At 37.2% G+C, this 20,806-nt stretch overlaps 1 protein-coding gene across 2 annotated transcripts; it reads right to left on the reverse strand.

The window, feature by feature from the left end:
- Window positions 1–12,437: 12,437 nt before the first annotated feature.
- On the reverse strand, window positions 12,438–19,611 carry LOC135231242 (natural killer cells antigen CD94-like). 2 transcript variants are annotated; one of them, XM_064284623.1, is made up of 5 exons: window positions 19,126–19,588; window positions 17,669–17,761; window positions 17,461–17,511; window positions 16,116–16,255; window positions 12,438–13,938 (listed from the first exon to the last, which is right to left on the reverse strand). In XM_064284623.1, exons 1-5 carry the CDS (start codon window positions 19,130–19,132, stop codon window positions 13,831–13,833), a joined length of 399 nt encoding a protein of 132 aa, XP_064140693.1. In that variant the 5' UTR covers window positions 19,133–19,588; the 3' UTR covers window positions 12,438–13,830. The 2 variants fall into 2 exon arrangements, with proteins under 2 accessions (XP_064140693.1, XP_064140694.1); XM_064284624.1 differs by lacking the exon at window positions 17,461–17,511 and having other exon boundaries at window positions 19,126–19,611.
- Between the last annotated feature and the right edge of the window lie 1,195 nt (window positions 19,612–20,806).

Here is a 20,806-nt window from a genome sequence, read left to right on the forward strand (position 1 = left end):
CATATACCTGTGCTTTAAAACTTCTTCACCTGGTCTAAGCCAACACTTCAGTGCCTCACTCAGGTTAGCCTTGAAATCTTTCAACACCTTGCTCTTCAGTGTTCTAGTACCTTAAGGTCCTCTGAACATAACTGCAGCTGTTCTAATCTTATTTTTACTAAGATGTTAATCACTGCAATTGTTCATTGTTTTATCTTATTCATATAATATTCTGATATGTCAGCTTACAACTTTTTTTTCTCCTCACAGAAGGATATTAGTGGAAATTTCAAATGTGGGATAGATGGGTAGACAGGTAGTCTTGGCGCAAATGGCCTTGATCTGTGATATGGAACCTGGACATACAATGAACCATTCACCCAGAAATAAAAGCAGACCCCAAAAAAAGACTTGTGGAGTTTTTTTTTTCTATTGTTCCTTTGTTCGTTTAAGCAATCTAATATTATTTTTTTATTAATTTTTATTAAGCTTCAAGTGAACGTTTACAAATCAAGTCAGTCTGTCACATATAAACTTATATACACCTCACTACATACTCCCATTTACTCTCCCCCTAATAAGTCAGCCCGCTCCCCCCTCCCAGCTTCTCCTTTCATGACCATTTTGCCAGTTTCTAACCCCCTCTACCCTCCGATCTCCCCTCCAGACAGGAGATGCCAACATAGTTTCAAGTATCCACCTGATGCAAGTAGTTCACTCCTCATCAGCATCTCTCTCCAACCCATTGTCCGTCCAATCCATGTCTGATGTGTTGGCTTCGAGAATGGTTCCTGTATTGGGCTAACAGGAGGTTTGGGGACCAAGGCCACCGGAATTCTTCTACTCTTAGTCAGACCATTAAGTCTGGTCTTTTTATGAGAATTTGGGGTCTGCATCCAACTGTTCTTCTGCTCGCTCAGGGGTTCTCTGTTGTGTTCCCTGTCAGGGCAGTCATCGGTTCTCGCTGGACACCATCTAGTTCTTCTGGTCTCAGGATAATGTAGTCTCTAGTCCATGTAGCCCTTTCTGTATCTTGGGCTCATAATTACCTTGTGACCTTGGTGTTCTTCATTCTCCTTTGATCCAGGTGGGTTGAGACTCATTGATGCATCTTAGATGGCCGCTTGTTAGCATTTAAGACCCCAGATGCCACATTTCAAAGTGGGATGCAGAATGTTTTCTTAATAGAATTTATTTTGCCAATTGACTTAGATGTCCCCGGAAGCCGTAGCCCGCAGACCTCTGCCCCTGCTTTAGTGACCTTTGAAGCATTCAGTTTATTCAGGAAACTTCTTTGCTTTTGGTCCAGTTCAGTTGTGCTGACCTCCCCAGTATTGAGTGTTGTCCTTCCCTTCACCTAAAGTAGTTCTTATCTAATATCTAATCAGTAAATAGCCCTCTCCCATCCTCCCTCCCTCCCCTTCTCCTAACCACAAAAGAAAGTGTTCTTCTCAGTTTAAACTATTTCTCAAGTTCTTGTAATAGTGGTCTTATACAATATTTGTCCTTTTGCATCTGAGTAATTTCACTCAGCATAATGCCTTCCAGCTTCCTCCATGTTATGAAATGTTTCACAGATTCATCACTGTTCTTTATCAATATGTAGCATTCCATTGTGTGAATATACCATAATTTATTTGTCCATTCATCTGTTGATGGACACCTTGGTTGCTTCCCTCTTTTTGCTATTGTAAACAGTGTTGCAATAAACATGGGTGTGCATATATCTATTCATGTAAAGGCTCTTATTTCTCTAGGATATATTCCAAGGAGTGGGAGTCGTATGGAAGTTCTATTTCTAGCTTTTTAAGGAAGCACCAAATCGATTTCCAGAGTGGTTGTGCCATCTTACATTCCCACCAGCAATGTATAAGAGTTCCAATCTGTCCACAGCCTTTCCAATATTTATTATTTTGTGTTCTTTGGATTAATGCCAGCCTTGTTGGAGTGAGATGGAATTTCATTCTAGTTTTGATTTGTATTTCTCTAATGGCTAAAGATCAAGAGCATTTCCTCATGTATCTGTTAGCCACCTGAATATCTTCTTTAGAGAAATGCGTGTTCATATCCTTTGCCCAATTTTTAATTGGCTTGTTTATCTTTTTGTGGTTGAGTTTTAGCAGGATCATGTAGATTTTAGAGATCAGGCGCTGGTCGGAGATGTCATAGCTGAAAATTTTTTCCCAGACTGTAGGTGGTCTTTTTACTCTTTTGGTGAAGTCTTTAGATGAGCACAGGTGTTTGATTTTAGGAGTTCCCAGTTATCTCGTCATCATTTTTAGTAATGTTTTGTATTCTGTTTATGCCTTGTATTAGGGCTCCTAGCGTTGTCCCTATTTTTTCTTCCCAGCGCCAAGGTTTTCTGACTGTGATGCTGGCTGCAGGCTCCAAACACAGTTGCTGCCTCCCCGTGGTCGCTCGTTCTCTTGTCAGCCACGTCAGTGTGCAGCCTGCTTGTGCTGGCTGAGTCTCTACCGATGTTACTCCAGGGGATTAGGGGTTAGGGCTGCGTCTTGTGCCTTCCCTGTCTCAGTAAGTTGACATCAGCCCCACCACTCTGGCACCAGGGAAATGCAATGGCTCAGGGCTGTGGTGCGGGATGCTGGTTTCAGAAGCAGTCGTTGCTTCAGGGTGCAGTTTTTCACTCCTCTGTCACTCAGCTCAACTCCTTAGTTCTGTTTTTGATGGTCAGGGTTCATAGATTGTCATGTGTGTGATCGATTCACTTCTTTTTCCAAGTCTTTGTTGTTTAGGCAAAAATCTTTTATTCACATTCTCTGATTTTTTTTTTACACAGAAGCCTGTATGGACGAGGTCTGTTTTTTCTATTCCTATTTATTTTGTGAGCAAGGTTCCTAGAGAGCTCCCTCTTCTGTTAGTACTGCCCTATACTGTGCACTTTCTTTTGTGGATAGCATTGATTATGATGATGGGAATGACAGAAAGTTGGTCTTTTGTTCTTTTTCATATCTGCAGGATCCTTAATTTCCCCATCTTACATCTTAAAGTCACAATTTATCGGGCACCATGGCTTCATTATTATCCACTTCTCCCATGGAGTAATACTTCTCTGAGGCTGCCACTTCTGATAGATATCAATCACATCCTTTCAGACCCTTTCCCAGAGGCATGGAATTCTAGGTCCCGATCCATGTTAAGTATTTTGATATTAACTGTTGTATTTCTTTCTTTTCAGGGATTGGTTATGTCTGTGTTTCACCTAAATCCTCCATTCTCTTTTTTAATGACATTTTTTAAGGATTATCCTACTTCCTCACACCACAAGCATGCAGTGGTAGGCTGGAACAAGAGTTTTGTTCACTTTCCTTTTTTTTTTTTTTCTCCGATTAGAGGAAATTTGAATGTTGTGGTACTCTGTCCCCTGAAAATGTTGAAAGGCCATGATTTCTGTGTCTTTTTTTTTTTTCTTTTATTTATTGGTTTTATAGATTTTGGAGAAGAAGCTATCCAGAATCAGGTGACCCTCTGTTCTGTGAGACTATAGGTTTAGCTACTGTTATTTTTCTTTAATTCCCTTTCTTTTATATCCTTCCTCTAAAATCTGTTTTATGCTCTTAATCAGTAAAAGGAAGACTTACTTTAAGTTCTCAACAAAAAAGCACTCTAAAATATTAACATGAGATGACTATGTTCTTAACATGTTTTGTTGTACCTTTCTGTGTCATGCATTTCATTTAGAAAAAAAGCAGCTGTAGCCCATAATAGCTGAAAAAAATGTAAGTCTAACAATTTTAATTCTGGACCACCTAAAAACATATGAGAAAGAGTATCACACTGTGTTTTACAATCTAGGCTTTATAGTAGCTAGAGGATCTCCAAGGAAATGGTTAAAGAAACCTCAGAAGGCAATTAGAAAATGTTGGAAGTCCTAGTTAGTACTGCATGGAGGAGTTTTGAGAAAACCCTGCAGGCATAATGATTAAGAGCTATGGCTGCTAACCAAAAGGTTGACAGTTCAAATCCAGCAGGAGCTCCTTGGAAACCTTACCAGGCAGTTCTACTTTGTCCTACAGAGTCACTGTGAGTCGGAATCAGCTTCACGGCAATGGGTTTAGTTTTTTTGGGGGGGAGGGGAAGTGTTTCATCATAGCTCTTAGGAGATGATTTATGGCAAGATGTATAATGCAAAATTATCTCACAGACATGACATGACACCATCCACATTTTATTCTACTTACCCTCAGTAACATTTTTGTCAGTTTTGTATGGCAATTAAATTAGATATCTAAAGTAGATCTAATTTAGATCTAAATTAGATATAAACTCAAAGTAAAGAAATTAAGAATCTCTATTTTATACTATTTAAAGATTACCAAAACCAAAGCAAACCCACTTCCGTCGAGTCGATTCTGACTCATAGCGACCCTATAGGACAGAGTAGAACTGCCCCATAGAGTTTCCAAGGAGTGCCTGGCAGATTCGAACTGTTGACCTCTTGGTTAGCAACTGTAGCACTTAACCACTATGCCACCAGGGTTTCCAGATTAAAACACACACACACAAATAAATACTACATATTCATTCACATATATTTATAATTCCAAGCAAAATTTTAATAAATTGAATACAATATTGCATAAAAAGATAGTATATGATGAACCAGTGGAGTTTATTCTAGGAATGAAAGGTGGGCTTAATACTGGCAAATAAACTAATATATTTCACCAAATCAACAAATTCATTAAAAAAAAAAAAAATTGATCTAAATAGATTCAGGAAAAATAAATTGACAAAAACACACTCGGACTCCTGATAAAAACTTACAAAAACAGGGCTAGAAGTGAACTTCCTGAACCTTAAGGTCATCTACAAAATCCTACAATTAAGATTAAAAGTAAAGATAAAAAAAGCCATTGTGTTCAAGAATAAGACTATGAGGTCTACTCTCACTACTCTATTCAAGCTTGTACTGAATGTTCTGGTCACTGTGATCAGGCAAGAAAAAGAAATAAAAGGCATCCAGTTTTGAAAAGAAAAGGGAAACCAGTCTTTATTCATAAATAATATAAACATCTATGTTGCAAATCAAAAGGAATCTACAGAAATGCCAATAGAACTAATAAGTGAGTTTAAAAAGGTTGGAACAAAAAAGATAAATACAAAAATGGATTGTATATACACTTGCAATCAAAAAATCAAAAATTCAAATAAAAAGCATATAATCTGTAATAGAATCAAAAGCAATGCAGTACTTAGCAAAACCTCATAAAAATGTAAAAGGCTGCATATTATAAAAAAAATCCATAATATTGCTGAGAAAAATTTGAGAATAATGAGGTAAAAGATATATACATTGTTGAAGAGTCAGAAGACTCAGTACTGTTGATATAGCAATTTACCAACACTGATTTGTAGATTCAGTGCAATTCCAACTAAAATTCCAGGAGGTTTTTTTTGTTTTTGCTGATTGACATGATAATTATAAAATTCACATAGAATGCAAAATGCAACACTAGCCAAAACAATTTAAAAATTAACAAAACTGGAGGGTGATAACTGCTAGACTTCAAGATTTTTATAAAAGTAGGATAATCAGAACAGTGTGCTCTCCATGCAAAATGACACAAACAGATCTATAAAACGTAATAGGAAGTACAGAAACAGATCCATACGTATATGGAAAATTGATTCTTGACAAAGGTGTATAGCCATTTAAGTGGAACAAGGATAATATTTTTATCAAATGGCATGAGAAAAAAATAGATATACAAAAAACAACAAAAAAAAGTCTTTCATTCACTCCTTACCTCAAATATGTCAAATAATTCAAAGTAAATCAGATCTAAATGTACAATCTAACAATAAATTTTCTAGAAGGAAACAGAGAAGAAAAAATTGGGGGATTTGATTTGATTTAGCCAAAGCTTTCTCAGAAATGATGTGAAAAGCATGATTTCTAAAAGAACAAATTGATAAAGTGGACTTTGTTAAGATTTAAGACTTCACTTTGAAAGACACTGCTAAGAGAATGAAAAGACAAACCTCAGACTGGCAGAAAATTTTTCAAAACATGTCTGATAAAGGACTTTCATACAGAATACACAAAAATTATCAAAACTCAATAAGAAAGTAAAAACAATAAAAATTGGCAAACTATTTGAACAGAAAAATTACCAAGAAAGATGTACATATGGCAAATAAGCAAATAAATAGATGTTAAAAAACATAATTCCTTAGAAAAATGCAAATTAAATACACAATGAATGACTACTGCGCACTAATTAGAATGGCTAAAAGTCTAAAGATCATTCAAACGCAGGCCAAGATGTGGAGGAAGTGAGCTCTCAAACACTGCTAATGGGAATATAAAATGGAACAATCCCTTTGGAAAGCAGTTTGACAGGTTTTTAAAAATGTAAACATGCACCTACCTACCGTATGATCCAACCATTCCACTCCTAGAAAATTATTTTTATCCAAGAGAAATTAAAATCTATGTCCAAGCAGTGTCTTGTGAGTGAATACACGTAGTAACTTTACTAGTAATAACCCCAAAATGGAAACAACTCAAATGTCTATCAGCCAGTGAATGGATGAATTGTGTTTTACCCATAAAATGGAACGCTACTCACCAATGAAAAGAAATCAATTATTGATATGCGTAACAACACAAATCAATCTGAAAATATTTAAATAATTATGTTCAGCTAAAAAATCCCAACAAAAGAAGTACAAACTGCATGGTTTCATATATATATACAAAGCTTTAGAAAATGAAAATCTATGCTAACAAAATGCCATGGAATGGTCATCTGTGTGGGTAGGAGCAGGAGGGAGGTATTCCATGGGTTCACTAGGAGATTTTCTGGGGTAATGTATATGTTATCTACATTGATGAATGTGATGTGTGATAGTTTCACAAACATACGAGCCCTGGTGGCACAGTGGATAAAGTGCTCAGCTACAAACTGAAAAGTCCTGCTCCATGGGAGAAAGAAGTAGCAGTCTGCTTCCGTAAAGTTTACAGCCTTGGGAAGCCTAGGGGGCAGTTCTACTCTGTCCTATATGGTTGCTATGAGTTGGAATCAACTTGACCAAAACAGGTTTGGATTTTTCTTTTTTTTTTAGTATGTGCTGGAGAGGAAAAGGAACAACACAAACTCACATAAACTGCTGGTGAGATTATAAATTTTCCCAAGCACCTTGAAATATAGAAGCCTCACTGTCTTCTATGGCCTGTCCTCATAAGTGTCATCCCATAATTCTGGCCATAATCTATTGCTCACACAGATCAACCTTAACAGAATATGTTTGATTATTTTAAAAGGGTGTGAATATCAGGAGGTGGGAACAATTAAGGGCCATCTAGGAGAATGAATATAGGAGTCCAGCCCTTGGCCACCAATTATTTCTGCCCTTCCCACATGCAATATGCATTCATCCCCTTCTGTGGCCCCCAAAAGTATCATCCTATTACATCATCAGCTCGAAGTTCAGGAGTTCATGAGATCCAGGTGTGGATGAGGCTCATAGGTGTCATTCCCTAAGTTTATACAAATAAATAAACAACAAGCATTTATTATTTCACACTGTTTCTGAAGGACAGGAATCCTTAAACAGCTTTAGGGATGGATCTGGCTCAGGATCTCTTGTTGCTGTCCGGAAGTCTGCTGCGCTGTAGTCATCTGAAAGCTTGACTCTGGCTGGAGGGTCGGCTTCCAAGAAGGCTCACTCACATGGCTCCTGGCAAGAGGCCTCAGTTCCTTGTGACTTTCTTTAGGAGGCTTCCATTCCTCATCACACAGTCCCCTGCACAGGGTAGCTCATAACTTGGTAACTGCCTTCCCCCAGATCAAGTGATCTGGGAAAAAGGAAAGAGGCAGAATACACACTTTCTTTTACTACCTTGCCTCAGAAGCAACATGCCATCATTTGTACTGCTGTTCTACTGGTCATACAGGTCAAACCTAATACCATGTGGGAGGGAATTATAGACAGAAACAAACACCAGAAGGTGAGGATTATTGGTGGAATCCTACAACCTGGTAACCACCGACTGATAATCAAAGACAAAACTGCTTTTTATACTAAAAAATGTACAGGTCCATTGACAACAGGTAAGAAAAGACCTGGAAAAAGGAAAGGCAAAGTAAGGAATAGGACTGGTGCTTTTATATCCTCATTTGTACTTTTTGACAGAGGTTGGCAAACTACAACCTACAGGCCAAAACCGACCTACCATCTGTTTTTGTAAATAAAGTTTTTTGGAACACAACCACACCATTTTCTTGCTTATTGTCTATGACATCTTTAGCAAGGCAATGGCCGAGCTGAGGAGTCAAAACAGAGACTAACACACAAAGCTGAAAATATTTCCTGTACAGCCTTTTCACAAAATGTTTTTAATCCTTGAGTAAGGTATAAAGAGAAAAGGCCCAAAACTATGGAAATGGAAAAGGAGGTTTAGGCATTCCAAAGATTTCTCAGAGTTACATAATTGAAAGGATTCATGAAGCTCAACAGAACATACTCAGATAAAGCTTTCAATGAGTTAAAAAAAAAAAAATGTGATACACATGAGAAAGGGAATTTATGTAAGCAGTAGGGATCCAAGAGACATTCAGGAATAGACTCCCAATGTCATTCTTAATTGTGTGAAGACATGCTTCATTTTAAGATTGAACTGCTGATATCTGTGTGATAAAACATGATTTCGGGAGAGCTCCAGCAGTTTCCAGCAGTCCCTTATGCCCATCTAATCAGGTGATGAAGACTGGGTATCTAACTAGCTGTCTCAGGTACAAGCTATCAATAAGCAGATTGTCTCCCCTTTAAATAGCACACTACAAATTGGTTAGTTAGTTAGTTAGTTAGTTAGTTAGTTAGTCAGTTAGTCAGTTAGTCCACTGCCCTTTTATTGACCAAGAATAAGAGAACAATTTTAGGCATTCCTAAGAAAATTTAAGCAAAGAACTGCCTCAGTTCATATTGGTAAAATAACTCCATCCTTCTGGGGCATATCATGTGACGTTGTAGATGTCACTGTGGAGGAGCTAAGAATTAAAATATTGGGAAAAATCGGATAGAATTACTTGTTGCAGAATATGTGATTTCAGTTCTCAGCTATCTTATCAAGATTCAAAAGGCAGTGATTAATTTAATAAAAAAAGAAAGAAAGAAAAGTTTCATTTGTTTAGGGGCACGTTGATGTTATGGATTGAATTGTGTCCCCCAAAAATATGTATTGTAAATTCTAACCTCTATGCCTGTGGTTATAATCCCATTTCAGAATGGGTTTTCTTTGCTTTGGTAATGAAACAGGATTAGTGTAAGGTGTACCTTGAGTCGATCCCTTTTGAGATCTAAAAGATTAAACAAGCAAACCAGTGAGCAGAGATGGAGTGAGATAGATTCCAAGACACATGGAGATTTCCAAGGAAATAAGGAAGCAGAAGCTGAAGAAACAGCAGCCTTTCTCCAGAGCTGACAGAGAAAGACTTCCCCTGGAGCCAGCATCCTGAATATGGACTTCTAGCCTCCTAAATGTGAGGGAAAAAAAAAAAAAAACACTTGTGGTATTTCTGTTATAAAGAGACTAGATAACTAAGACAATTGGTGTGGTAGGAAACACTCTAAGATGGTCCCTAAGATTCCAGCTTCCTGGTATAAATGCCCTCTGTAACCTGCCCTCCTTGAGTGAGGGTAGGACTTGTGAATAGGATGGAATGTAACTGCTGTGGTGAGATTAGGTTACAGGGCAAAGGTGAGAAAATTTTTCAGATACAATTAAGTTGATTTTGAGTTAATCAAAAGGGAGATAATATTGGGTGGGCCTGATATAAGCAGGTGAACATTTTAAAAGAGAGTCTAGAGGTCAGAGATTGAAGACATCAGAGACACTTTCCTTCTGGCTTAGAAGATGCGAGCAGCCATGATGTGAACTGCCTATGGAGAGGGGTAGCCACTAGTTACGGAGGGCCTTTGACTAAAAAATAGAAGGAATTAAATTCTGCCAACAAGCTGAATGAACCTGGACAAGAGTCACCGCTGAGAATGTATTCTGTCTAAGACCTTGACTACAGCCTTGTGTGATCCTGAGCAAAGGACCCAGATAAGCTGTTCCCTGGTTCTGCCCAATGGAAGCTGTAATAACAAACGTGCTGTTTTAAATCTCTAAATGTATGGTAATTTGTTATATAGCAAAACAAAATAGATACAGTTTTGATAGCAGGATTAACTTAAGTAAGTATAAAAAGACATGTGGCAATCATGTTTTGTTATTTTGCGTGTGTTTTCCACATTTTCTTACCTCTCTTCCCTTTGTTCTATGCCCAACACAGAGATATTTACTCAACTAGATACTTCCATGTACATTAGCCCATTTCAAAGAAGAGAAAAAAACAAAGTGCCTTTCCCCAGAGAATATATAAGAGATTTCATGTCACATAAAAAAAAAAAAAAAAGCTGATAGAAAGCCCGGCCTATAAAAAAAAACACTCCCTCTCCCCTTACTGAAAACTATAAAAGATGAGAAGAAGCAGTCAAGTGGGCCTGGACTGAGTTGGACTGAGTGCACCTAACATAAAGTGATCATGCTGTGAGAAAGTTACTCTCCCTTGGATGACCAATATCTCTTTTCAAGTCAATACATTCTGTTATCAGTGCCCTGAAGTGATATGGAAGCTGAAGAAACATCTCAGTAACTGGGAGGCAAGAGGAATTTTCTTTTTCCAGTGGACATAATTTTTGGCATGAATTACCCTCTAAAAGTAGACATCTCCCATCATATTTAACACCTTCTGTTTCCCCCTCCTCTTGGAATTGTAATAAATGCCTGTGAGCTCTCAGATGTGGCTTGAGACACCTGAGAGAGTAATGACATCAAAGAGAACAATCTTTAACCTATACTTGGATGTGGCTAAATATAAACAGTGAGATTTCTCTTGCTGTTACAGAGAAAACCTCTATAAACAGCAAAACTAAACCAGAAAACACTGCCTCACGGGAGGAGGACAGGCAGATGGTACACTTGAGACATGGGACTTGATTTTCATTATATGCTTCTGTGCTATTGTTTTGGATTTTAGTTGAACTAAAAGTGTATTACTTTAAAAACACATAAACAAAAAAACCAAAAGATTTTTATATTCAGAAATTGTCATACATAATTTCTCTAGTCAGAGGTCAAGTATTTTAAAATCTGCATCCTTCATCACACAATTTATGTGCATTTTTCCTAAGCAAATCATCATATAAGAGCATGATGTGTTCAGTATTGTAGTCCTATTTATTTATACTTTAAGAAATAAAATCTAATAGGTTATTTTCTCTCCTTGTGTCATGGATTGAATTGTGTCCCCCCAAAATATCTGTCAACTTGGCTAGATTCTGATTCCCAGTACTGTATGATTGTCCACCACTTCGTCATCTGACGTGATTTCTCTAGGTGTTGTAAATCCTGTCACGGTGATGTTAGTGAGATGGATTAGTGGCAGTTATGTTGATGAGATCTACGAGATTAGATAGTGTCTTAAGCCAGTCTCTTTTGAGAAATAAAGGGAAGAAGCTAGCAGAGAAGTGGGGATCTCATACTACCAAAAAAGTGGCACCAGGAGCAGAAAGCGTCCTTCGGACCTGAGATTCCCATGCTGAAATCCTCCCAGACCAAGGCAAGACTGAGGACAAGGACCTTCCTCCAGAACCAACAGAGAGAAATCCTTCCCCTGGAGCTGGTGCCCTGAATTCAGACTTCTAATCTAGGGGAATGTGACAGAATAAACTCTTTGTTAAAGCCATCCACTTGTGGTATTTCTGTTATAGCAGCATTAGATGACTAAGACAACTTGATTCTCTGTGTATTGAGATCGATTATTAGATATTGATTGTTTTCATTTAAAACTATAAAGCAAATAAGGATGTCAATCCAAATTCTTTAAAACATATGTGCAACCGTCTTAAAGAGGAATTGGCTTTTGGTGGCTATTAGGTCAGGAAGATCCCAGCCAGGCCCTGGCGTCAGACCTTATCATTATCTCCACCCTTTTTTTTTTTGACTCTCTCAAGAACCATCAAATGATAATTTGAGCTGCTCTCCAACAACAACAACAACAAAAGTGAATTATATAGTATTTGATGCAAGACTTTTAGGAAAATTGTTTTTTAATTTATTTGAGAATAAGACCTTCATTGCACCTGTACATGACTCTCTCACTGATGGATAAGCATGAGGCAAGAAAGTTCTGGGGCACCTGGGCTACTTGGGCTCTCATTCCCCTTGAAAAACCTGGAAGCAATCATATTGGAAACACATATTTCAAAGTAACGACCAAAAACTTCAGTTGTTCTTCAGAATTTAGAGTATTGTGGAAAAGAGACAGAATTTGTTTTGCTCTGAATCTGGATAACACATGTGAGGAAACTGTCATCTAGCATATAGCACTGGAACTTTCAGCTCTAAGCATACATATATATATATATATTCTTAAATATATATATATGTATTTCCAGAAAGAGCTAACAAAAGGCATTAAAAATATTTTTACTTTTAGAAAGGTGAAGACGGGCTTTTCCAATTTAGTATGCCAAATGGAGCACTGAAATAATGTTGATATATATTATTTGGTGTTGTAAACTTTCCTTAAATTTCTGCAGAGGTAATTTGCAAGAAAAGATGCGTGAAACTATGAAACTACATTTAATATTAAACATATAAAATCTAAATATTCATAACATTCTTTATCTCGATGCTTAATAAATTCAAGCATAGGCACAGAAATTTAATCAATTTTAAAACACATGTATTCAAATATGTACAAATTGTATAAGACAGAATATTGAAAAATTTATAGACCTAAGAAGTAGATAACTAGTAACACTATAAGAAATAAAAGGTAAACCTGAGCCCGCATTGTTCCCCGACCCCAAGAAACACTTAAATAAGCTGTTGCTTACAGATAAAACCATATTTCTTCTCACAATCTTCATCCGACATAGCATCACTATTATATAATATGCAGCTCTGTGGATTTAGAATTTGAACAAATGGATATCTGTAATGAAGACAAAAAATATTAGCATCTGGGAAAAGGGTATGAAAACACTCAGGTGCAAAGATTTCAGATTAATGATAGAACTTTCAGAAGCATTTAAATGAGATACTAGCATATTTAATCATAATTTTTTTCCATTTAATAACCATAGTTTTCAGATTTCAGATTATATTGTTGCACAAACCTTAGTTACTCCCTCTTAAATAAATAGTATTGGGACTAGAGATTTTTGGTTATTGTTCTTGCCTTTGGTGTTAATCATTTTGATGCATAATATACTTTTATTTTGTTTAAAAAAATTCATTACCTTATTTAGTCTAGAGAAACAAATCAGAGCTTATAATTCACCATTGTATTATGTGGAAATTACATGTTTATGAATGAAAATAACATTCAAAGTTTACAAACATACAAAAGATAAACCCAGAATGTTTGAAACATTGGGAGTATGTTGAGAATTTTGGCTCCAACAGAATAAAGAAAGGAAGGCATATCCTGCTGTATCTCGACTGCCGGGACTGCTGAGTCAGTGCTGCTGTGTATGTGAGGATGTGAGTACGTGTGCCTGTACTGGCAAGTCTATGTGTTTGCTCCAAGGAAAAATGGGGAAAAAAGTCAAAAGTTATCTTATGGGCCCAGAACACTAAAGTTCATGTGACCTGAGCATGAACTTGAATTTTCTGGATTGGCCTGCAGTTGTATTCTGCTACACTATTCTCTTTCTGCAACCTCACGCCCTGGACATGCGATTACTGCAGTGCTCCTGCGTGTTACCTGCACTGATGCGATCTAAGCATAAACTCAGAAAGAGTAGAAAAGGGAGCACCAGGCTGCCAGAAACTTACACATCCTGGGAAGGAGCAGAGCCGTCCTCCCACAGCCACGCACCACGTTTTTCATTATAAGTGAGTCCAATCCAGTAATAACGTCTACTGGAGATCCAAAACCTCTGTTTGGAAACAAAGACTAACACTGTAATCCTATTTGAATGTACTCTGGGAACAGTGTGCTTTTAAGAATTTAATGTCAGACATCACACCCGGCCTATCAATCGCACAAACTGAAATCACTCTTGGCTTCTAATTTAGAAGGTTCAGCTCTGTGCCTCATATTTCTAATTTATCACCCCCATTCAGTTATGCAGGAAAACTACCACAAAATCTGACTAAAGGTGTAAAGATTTTGTTATAAAAATATAGAAAACATTCTCTATTCCGTGAGTTAGAGTTCTCATGAACATCCCTGTACAGGGAATCCGAAACCCCAGCCTGAAAATCTGTAAAATCAACACTATCTCGAGGGATAAAGCTCCTGGGTATGACCTTCTCAACCTTTATTCAGCTCAGTCTCTGCATACATCTAGGGCAATTTATGCCTTTTCTGTGCTGTTGTTAGCTGCTGTCAAGTTGGTTCCAATGAAACACTGCCCGGTCCTGGGTCACCTTCACAATCATTGTTAAGCTTGAGCCCATTGTTGCAGCCACCGTGTCAATCCATCTCACTGAGGGTCTTCCTCTTTTTAGCTCACCCTCTACTTTACCAAGCATGATGCCCTTCTCCAGGGACCGGTTCCTCCTGATAACATGTCCAAAGTATGTGAGGCCAAGTCTTGCCATCCTCGCTTCCAAGGAGCACTCTGGCTGTACATCTTCCAAGACAGATTTCTTTGTTCTCTGACACAGCATAAAAAAAAATATTAAATATTCTTCACCAACAACATAATTCAAAAATGTCAGTTCTCCTTAGGTCTTCCTTATTCATTGTCTAGTATTCACATGCATATGAGACAATTGAAAATATTGTGGCACGGATCAGGTGCACCTTAGTCCTCAAAGTGACACCTGGGCTTTTCAACACTTCAAACAGGTCTTTTGCAACAGATATGCCAAATGCAATGTGTCTTTTGGGTTCTTGACTGCTGCTTCCATGGGCATTGATTGTGGATCCAACTAAAATGAAATCCTTAACAATCTGAATATTTTCTCTGTTTATTACAATGTGTTTATTGGTCTAGGTGTGAGGATTTTTGGTTTCTTTATGTTGAGGTATAATCCATACTGAAAGCTGTGGTCTTTCATCTTCATCAGTAAGTTCTTCAAGTTCTCTTTGTTTTCAACTAGGAAGTTTGTGTCACCTGTGTATAACAGGTTGTTAAAGAGTCTTACTCTAATCCTAGTGTTACATTCTTCTCCATATATTCCACCTTCTCAGGTTATTTGCTCCACATACAGTTGTATAAGTATGGTGAAAGGATACAAACATAACACACACCTTTCCTGACTTTAAGCCATGCTGTATCCCCTTTGCTCTGTTTGAACGGCTGCCTCTTGGTCTATGTGCAGGTTCCTCATGAGCACAAGTCAGTGTTCTAGAATTCCCATTCTTCATAATGTTATTCACAATTTGTTATGATCCACATAGTCGAATACCTTTGCAGAGTCAAAAAAAAAAAAAAACCCCACAGGTAAAGATCTTTCTGGTATTCTCTGTTTTAAGACAAGATCCATCTGATATCAGGAATGATATTCCTCATCCCACATCTTCTTCTGAATTGGGCTTCAATTTCTGGGAGTTCTCTGTCGATGTACTGCTGAAACCGTTTTTGAGTGATCTTTGGCAAAATTAGTTGCATGTGATATTAATGATATTGTTAGACAATTTTTCTGTTCTGTTGGATTGCTTTTCTTAGGAATGGGACCTTAGGGATTTTCTTAGGAACTGGTAATTTTTATGAGCATACTCTCTATATTGGCCCTCATTTTATTCCAGAAACATGACAGAAGCTACATAATTATAAAAGGATTTATAAATTCAATTAAAAGAACTAAATATGCCAAAGTCATTTAGTTGGATCTTTGAATGAAATGAGTTAAATAATGATCTAATTACTTTGAAGCCATCCAGAAAATTCCTTTTACTTCATCTGGCAAATTGATTTTATTCCTAGATATAATTCTTTGAGAAATTTTATGTAAGTTTTATAGTGATTGCTTCAAAGTACAGAGCTAATAATCATTGTTCAAATATGACCACCCATTTACTCTCTGATTAAAGACTCAAAATTTTCAGCTTACTTAAATATTATGTTTTCTGGAACAAAGAAAATGTGGAAACACAAGTACATACTAATTCATTTTTGCTTTCCAACTGAAGAAGACTGGAATTCTGAGAAGCACAGAAATCCCTACTTTCTGCCCAAGTTTTTTCTTCATTGGAAAAGAAGTAACAATTGCATTGGTACCCAATCCACTTTTCTTGGCAAGAGCCTAAGATAAAAAATAAAACATAATTGATGACATTGGAGATTACAAATATTTGTATTGCTGTTTATTCATTTAAAGATTATTTCCTATTTAGATTTTTCTCTACAACTAGTCTTTGAGCATGCATGCATTACTACGTGCACTGTGGTGTGCTACGCTCAGGATTAGACTTGTGAACAAGTCAAACATGATTGTTTTCCTCATGGAGATTATATTCTACAGGTAGAGTAAGGCGCATAGTTACCAATCATTTGTCAATCGTATTTCATGTTAATTTTGCTAAGTATACAAAGGAATTTAGGATAATAAAGGAACACATTGCAAGATATGAGATGGAGGGAGATTAGAAGAATCTGTTTGGAGGAAGTGACCCAAAGGTGAGCTCTGCAGTACAAATAGGAGTTACCCAGATCAAAGAGAGGTGATTTAAAAGAGGAAAGCATTTTATCATATTTTCTGAGTCAACAAAAATACCGTCATTGAGGAGAATCTGACGTTTTGAATTTTTTTCAAAATGAAGATAAATAAAACAATTAGTTTGAAGTCTGATAATAGAGTTTAGCAGTGGTAATGTCTTCAACATGCCTTATCCTCAATAACAGAAGACATGACACATGGTAGTTAACTTGAATGCGAGCCAAATAAATGGTGATGAAATTGCATAAGAGATAAATTAAATGCCATGTGGCCACAGGAGAGATAATATGGAGTGCACTGGGGGAAAATATATTCATCAGAAATTGTACTTTAAGCTGGCTCTTACTGTGTAAGTAAATTTTGTAACTTCAGAAATCTGGGCACTAAGCTCTGAGGCATAAGCACTAATGGAAGTACAAGTATGTTAGAGGAAGCATTTTCTATAACGGAGATAGGAAAGTATGGGCTATGAGCAGACACAGGCAGGCAATTAGGATTAACTGTAATACTTACTGAAGTTTATTTGTAATTTGTTAGTAAATAATGTGCATTCATAGAGGACAGAAATCTGTTATTTCATGCTAATATTATCCTTATGCCTGTAACATAAAAATGATGTGCTCTCAATGTAATCTAATCATTCCTAGAATGAGACTGTTCTAAAATTAGGGAAGTAAACATATTACTACGTGTGATATACCATCATGCTCCTCTCTGGAAAAAAAAAAAAAAAGAAATTTTCTATTTTAATATTCTACCAAAACTGAATATTTTCAAACACTGGAGCCTACCTCTCTGGGGTTCTATAGTGGATCCTGGAGAGGGTGTTGGCTGAGTACTTTCTGTGGCAAATGCAATAAGAAATTTATATAATTAAGTACAGGATTAAGTGTATTCATGATATCATATTACACACTAGCAAAATGCATTGTATATTATTATACTATTAAATAGTTTTATCATAGCATTGATCTTTACAAGATGCCTAGAAAAACTTACGATTTTTCAGTAAAATTCCCAAAGTAGCCATCAACGAAAGGCACACTACTGCCAAGGTTCCTGAAGTCAGGCTCCATAAATTGTTCTGAAAAGCTGCAGAAAAAGAGAGAAAAGACAAAGATTTAAAGAGGAAATGTGTAGTGGCTGTAGCTCTTAAATGCAAAACCAGTGAGAAAATCCAGAAGTGTCAGGATCCACACACAGATATACAGAGAAATATTTGAGTCTTTAGGTCCTCTATGTGCTAACACAATCAGCCTGCCAGTGAACAACTGGAAAAGGAAGACAGTCCATTTAAAACTTCAACCAATATCAACATTTGGGGGCGGGGGGCAGTGGGGTATATTATTCCTCAGTGAGATTATCCACACATTTTCATCTCTACCAACTCTGTAAGTATATTTAGCATTAGTTTTTTTGTTTGTTTTTGTTTTTTAACTGGCGAAGAGGCTTAGAGATCTAGTGGAAAAAGTGATCAAGGGACCCCAACTTCTGTTTTACGTGCTTACATTACAGGCATTTACTTTCATTCTCTCTGGAAAAATCACAAGGTAAACAGCTTGAGAAAATTGAGGGTCCAAGACCAACATCATTTTCTCAAGGTATCAAAGCTGGCAAGTGTGCAAGTCAGACATAAAATTCAATCCTGTCTAAGCCCAGTGTCTTTCATGTAACGTATTCCACCATGGTCACTGACAATAATACTATTTGGTAGTAAGTCTTTCTGCTAATCTCAGTACAGATTCTGCCTTGAGAAATGTTTTGCTGCCCATAGCTCTGTAGATGTAGTATAAGACAAAGAGACAGGAGCACTTGGACCTGGGGATGAGAGATTCTAAAACCAATGCAAAGAGTAATTCTCTGGTGAGCTGAGTTCACTTCCTAGTACATTGAATTATGATATAGAAAGAACTTTTTTTTTTTTTTTTGCTGTTACCCAAAATTACTTTGTTATATGTTTTTTCCTGAAAAAATTCAACCTTAGTAGATAGTGCATGGACTTGAGCACACTCCTAAAGAGTAACGTTAGTGACAATAGTACATTGTTTAAACCGTTAGTCTGGGAGAGATTTAGGAGTCGCAAGACAAGTGCTAAGAAAAAAATGAAACACTGTAAACACTGTATCATTTATAGCTAGCATTATCTTTTTATTCCTATGCTAGAATTCTATTGATCATAATATAACCAGGTGAATTCATTTCTCATTCAGAATTAAGACCTCTCCATATTGGAACCCACTCTGTTGAAAAAGCTTTCCAGGCTACTTATAAATTACAGAATGATGAATCAAGAAATTTGAATAAATGTAGAAGTTACTGACATAGGGAAGGCCTAAAAAATCCACTGTCCCTTATGCCTCTTTTTCTTAAAGTTCTGCCCTAAAATTAGCCATGTCCGTGGATTGCCTGTTTTGGGTCCCTTTATCTGTTGATTTTCTGACTGGAGGCACACGTACCTGCCATGAGAGATGATGTCCCAGGTGGATGCAGGGAAGGCCCGAGGAGTGCTTGTTGGGGAAAAGTGGTGCTCGATCACAGAACTGGGCTGGAAGCAAAGGAATCCGAAAGCTGTGCGCGAAGAAATTTAAAACAAACAAGTATGTTTTTACAGGATGTTCCTGAACCTCTATTGGTGAGCCACATATGTGCAGTACTGACCAAGAAGCAGTAAAACTACCAGCTTCTAAAATGTTCCGGATATCACAATACAGGAAATTCTCACTGTATTTTTGCAATAGAAACTCTTTGATTAGCAGAAAAGAAGCTGAGAGGGAGTTTGTGTTTTGTTTTTACTTTTAGTGTTTCAACATCAAAGTCATCTTCAAAATATATTTGGAAAATATCCAAAAAATGGACAAACAAAAGTTAAATGTACTCACTGCAATAAAATTCTACGTATAATTTTCCTATAGTATATATATACATATAATATTCACTCTGCACAAAACACAGTTTAAATCTTTTTACTTATATTAACTCATATGTTTATAAAAATGACTGGATAAGGAAGACATTATAAATATCCTATTTTACCAGTGAGAAAAATGAGGCCTAGAAGGGCTAAGTAGCTTGTCCAAGGTCACTTAAGTTTAAAACTTAAGCAATCTTGCTTCAGGGCACATGAGCAATATATGAGAGAGATTTACTTCAAGGGACTAGCTCACACAATTGTGGGGCTCGAAAGTTCAAAACTCATTGGTCAGGTGAAAGGCTGGAGACTTATGCTGGCTCACAGGATTGTAGGGGCTGGCAAGTCCAAAATCTATAGGTCAGGCACTGGATGGAAACTTCCGCAGGCTTGCATCCCAAGATCTGTAGGTCAGGAGAGGGAAAATTACAGTTCAGAGAGAAAGAGGGAGAGAGTTCTGACAAGTATCTATTCATAGTCTGAAGGCAGACAATAACCTAAGAAAAGACCACTTTCAACTGCTTGATTGATTACATTAGATTACATTACACAAGATTGTTACATTATATTACACTACGTTAAAGAACAGCAACTAGTATTTGGCCAAACCACTGGCAATCATAGCTTAGCCAAGCTGACACATACAATTAAACATTAGACCTACCATTACTGTGATATGTACACACACACACACATACACATCTGTGCTTTGAAGCTCCCTTACCTGATGTGATGGTTAAAGTTGTGTGTCAACTGGCTGGGCCATGATTCTCGGTGGTTTGGCAGTTATGATATAGTTCAACACCTATGTAATGATGTAATCACCTTCATGGTGAGATCTGCTATGAGCAGACAATGAGTTGAAAGGGAATTTCCTTGCAGGTGTGGCCTGCATTCAATATATGTGAACTTGCTGGCAAGCTGGCTGACTTTTCCTCACTCTGAATCCTGCAGCTGCCTCCTGTTCTGTTCATCTGACCTCCAGTTCTTGGGACTTGAGCTAGCAACATACCCACCAGTCTTGGGATTTGTCAGTGTCCACGGCCTGTGAGCCAAAAGCCTGTTGTCTGACCTGCAGATCTCAGCAGGAGAAGGCTCCAGCCTGACCCATGGACTTAGGATTTTCCAGTCTCTACAGCCATGTGTACCATTTCCTTGATATAAATCTGTTTCTCTGTCTCTCTCTCTATATATATAAACAAACAAAAAAACCTATTGCCATCAAGTTG

This window comes from Loxodonta africana, chromosome 4 (assembly GCF_030014295.1).
Source record: "Loxodonta africana isolate mLoxAfr1 chromosome 4, mLoxAfr1.hap2, whole genome shotgun sequence".
Classification (NCBI taxonomy): Eukaryota; Metazoa; Chordata; class Mammalia; order Proboscidea; family Elephantidae; genus Loxodonta; species Loxodonta africana.